Source organism: Octopus bimaculoides, chromosome 20 (assembly GCF_001194135.2).
Source record: "Octopus bimaculoides isolate UCB-OBI-ISO-001 chromosome 20, ASM119413v2, whole genome shotgun sequence".
NCBI lineage: Eukaryota > Metazoa > Mollusca > Cephalopoda > Octopoda > Octopodidae > Octopus > Octopus bimaculoides.
Window position 1 is genome coordinate 21,493,342 of NC_069000.1, and position 4,002 is coordinate 21,497,343.

The following is a 4,002-nucleotide window of genomic DNA, read 5'->3' on the forward strand; positions in this document are numbered from 1 at the left end:
TGCACCATTTTGAGCGTGGCCGTTGCCAGTACCGCCTGACTGGCTCCTGTAGGATTTTCGAGCGAGATCGTTGCCAGTGCCCCTGGACTGGCTTGTGCGGGTGGCACATAAAAGACACCATTTCGAGCGTGGCCGTTTTCGTGCGGGTGACACGTAAAAGCACCCACTACACTCTCTGAGTGGTTGGCGTTAGGAAGGGCATCCAGCTGTAGAAACTCTGCCAAATCAGACTGGAGCCTGGTGTTGCCATCCGGTTTCACCAGTCCTCAGTCAAATCGTCCAACCCATGCTAGCATGGAGAGCGGACGTTAAACGATGATGATGATGATGATGAAAACCCAGACTTCTAAAAGATTATGTTTGCAGTCGTCAATAGAAAGAGTGTGATATGTGACTACAGCAACATGTAAACACTGTGCTGTGCTATGTGAAGGTTTATGATAATGCTTAGTGTCCTTCTTATCACATGTGGCTCTGTGAATGTGGCAGGCACTGTGAATATGATACTCTGGCACTCTGAAAGCTTTATGAAAATGCAATATTTACATGAATAGTATGCTCTGTAAATACATATGTCAACACTTTGTCTATGTGAATGATGTGCTGCGCTTGTGAATGTTGTATCACTGAAAGCTGAGTCATGTGTATACAATGCCTGAAGAAGACAAGACCAAGCCAACATTGAGCCACCCAGTTACTCTGCCTTTGGCATTCAAATTATTCCGTCAAATGTAATGAAACTGTTTTGAATTAATCGTGCGTGAGAAGACCCGGCAAGCCAAGTGAGACCTCCAAGGCCTCTGCCAGGATGCGTACCTTCCTACGTTGGACACTAGACTCCGCTTGCGAAGACCTGTTGAGGCAAGTGAAATCGAACTAATTTCGACGGATGGCACCCATGCCAACGTCGTCTCCTTCATTGGACACAGAAACTCGGCTTGTGAAGACCTTTTGAAGCAAGCGAAATCGTGATGGCACTTGTGCCGGTGGCACGTGTAAGGACATTCGAGCGAGATCGTTGCCAGTGCCGCTGGACTGGCTCCCGTGCAGGTGGCACGTAAAAGACACCATTTTGAGCGTGGCCGTTGCCAGTACCGCCTGACTGGCCTTCGTACCGGTGGCACGTAAAAGCACCCACTACACTCTCGGAGTGGTTGGCGTTAGGAAGGGCATCCAGCTGTAGAAACTCTGCCAACTCAGATTGGAGCCTGGTGTAACCACCTGGTTCTCCAGTCCTCAGTCAAATCGTCCAACCCATGCTAGCATGGAAAGCAGACGTTAAACGATGATGATGATGATGATGCATTACATTGTGGCTTTTAAATTTCAATGATGTAATTAATTTTAGAATGACATTGTAGAGTAAGCGTGCGAAGCCAGATCTGGCAAGTTGAACATAAAAACAGATACAATATTTAGGCTCCATATGGCCAGTTTAAATGCTATCATTTAAGAAATACAACACAAGAAGAATGAAAACTTACACAAAGCCATGTTTTCAATTTTGTTCCACGGGGAAGATAAACTACAGCACTTGACCCAGTCCGAGTATTCACAGCATTCATTTGATGGTTCATCCCATGGCAATTCTATCAATGAAGCAAAACCTCTCAATCAACATACCTATCATTATTTTGTGTAGAAATCATGTGATCCTTTTGTGGTATAACATCCATTTTTCCAGGCTAGTTTAGATAGGGGAGTTGATTATTTTTGTTACAGCAACTGTTTTACAGCTGAATAACTTTCCCACAGTTAAACACTCAAGCATGAAGTACGGAACCTTGCTTTTCTTTAATTTCAAAACAATCTTATCTTCCTATGCCAATAATAAAATGATAGATACAGAAATAAATTTATTTCTCATACGCGTGATAATGCTATAAATAGCGTGATCAGGATGAGGCACAAAGGCACATGGCTCAGTGGTTAGAGCATTAGGCTCACAATCATGATGTAGTGGGTCTGATTCCCAGACCAGGTCATGTATTGTGTTCTCGAGCAAGACACTTCATTTCAGATTGCTCCAGTTCATTCATCTGTAGAAATGAGTTGCAACGTCACTGGTGCCAAGCTGTATCAGCCTTTGCCTTTCCTTTGGATAAGATGAGTGGTGTGGAGAGGGGAGGCTGGTATGCAAGGATGACTGCTGGTCTTCCATAAACAACCCTGCCCAGACTTGTACCTCAGAAGGGGAACTTTCTAGGTGGGTGCAATCTCATGGTCATTTATGACCAAAGGGTGTCTTTTAAATATCTGTGAGGTTAAGGTGGTAGGTTAATGACTATATAGTCAAAAGTTCAGATCTTTCTGGTGTCTAAGTTGTGCTTTTGAGGAAGGAACATAACTCTGCTTTTAACTGTCTGAGCATCAGCAATAAACAGTTGTAGAAAGAATATTACACAGTTATAAAACAATTCTCCAAGCCAACAAAGGAGTTTTCATGTGGTGGCAAAACCTGTGTTAGCAATTAAATTATATACAATTATCACTCCACCATATGAAATCATCAGTATACCAGAACAGCATTAAACTAGAGCTAGGTAAAGAAGGTTGCTTGACCAGCTGGAAATAATAGACAAGCGAAATTTCTGTCTTAAGGACACATTGGTTAATGTAGTTCTACATATATGTTTGTAATAAAGACAAAATGGTCTTAGCCAGAACATTTTTGATCATAGGTTTGTTGGATCAAAACAGACAAGGAGATAATCAACATCAACTATTTCAACAACAAAAAGAAAAGTGGATGTTAAAACAGTATTAAGAAAGAAAAAAAAAAAAAAGTTCAACAGGATTGGATTAAAACACTTGCCTCCAGCCAACATTGCTACCAAGATAATGCCACAAGACCAAATATCTGCTGGTTGAGCTGAATAAGGACGACGTCTGATAACTTCAGGAGCAACATATGGAAGTGTCCCACAGCATTTTTCCATTTCTCTCTCCTCTCCCTGATAACGGAAAACAGTGGCAAAACCGAAATCGGAGATTTTCAAGTTATCTAAAATGAATTGAAAGGAAACAAACATATTTAAAATGTAATGTAAACACCATAAAACAAAATTATGAATAATAGATGTTTACATTCCTTAATATTTTCACTAGTTTCAAGGCAACAAGTTGGCATAATTGTTAGCATGCCAGGCAAAATGCTTAGTATTCATCTTTACAGTTTGAGCTCAAATTCCACCGAGGTTCACTTTGCCTTTCGTCCTTTGAGAGTTGATAAAATAAGTACCTGTTGAGCACTGGGGTCAATGTAATTGACTTAGCCCCACCCTCGAAATTACTGGACTTGTGCCAAAATTTGAAACCAATATTTTCACTAGTTTCAATCACTCACATGTAGCAAATGATGGGGCACTACTTTCATGAATAAAGTCCAGATGTTTTTGATCACTGGCCTCTAACATATTTGTGTGTCAGAATATTTAGAAATATTGAGTGGTTTTCATGCATCAGTGCAATGCATGCATCTATCTTTGCTTTAAAAGAATTTTAAAACTCATTTTTTATATATAAAACACTTAAGCTGATGGTGCATCATAACATAGTTAGCATGATATTCAGTGTATTGCGAACTGAAAAAAGCTTTAAAAAATTTGTTTTTAAATAGGAGCAGTTGTGGCTGTGTGGTAAGTAGCTTGCTTACCAACCACATCGTTCTGGGTTCAGTTCCATTGCGTGGCACCTTGGGCAAGTGTCTTCTACTATAGCCTCAGGCCAACCAAAGCCTTGTGAGTGGATTTGGTAGATGGAAACTAAAAGAAGCCCATTGTATATATGTATGTGTGTTTGTGTGTCTGTGTTTGTCCCCCTAGCATTGCTTGACAACGGATGCTGGTATGTTTACGTCCCCATAACTTAGCGGTTCGGCAAAAAGAGACCGATAGAATAAGTACTAGGCTTACAAAGAATAAGTCCTGGGGTTGATTTGCTCGACTAAAGGCGGTGCTCCAGCATGGCCGCAGTCAAATGACTGAAACAAGATTAAAAGAA

General features: G+C 41.1%; 1 protein-coding gene across 5 annotated transcripts in view; it reads right to left on the reverse strand.

Moving 5' to 3' along the window:
- Positions 1–4,002, reverse strand: part of LOC106874761 (serine/threonine-protein kinase Chk1) — a 31,797-nt gene that overhangs the window by 10,092 nt on the left and 17,703 nt on the right. For all 5 annotated transcript variants that reach the window (XM_052975034.1, XM_014922619.2, XM_014922613.2 and 2 more), the window contains exons 7-8: positions 2,816–3,004; positions 1,485–1,589 (exon numbers count right to left, since the gene is read on the reverse strand). In XM_052975034.1, the coding sequence (XP_052830994.1) occupies positions 1,485–1,589; positions 2,816–3,004 (294 nt within the window). The remainder of the gene's footprint in view (positions 1–1,484; positions 1,590–2,815; positions 3,005–4,002) is intronic.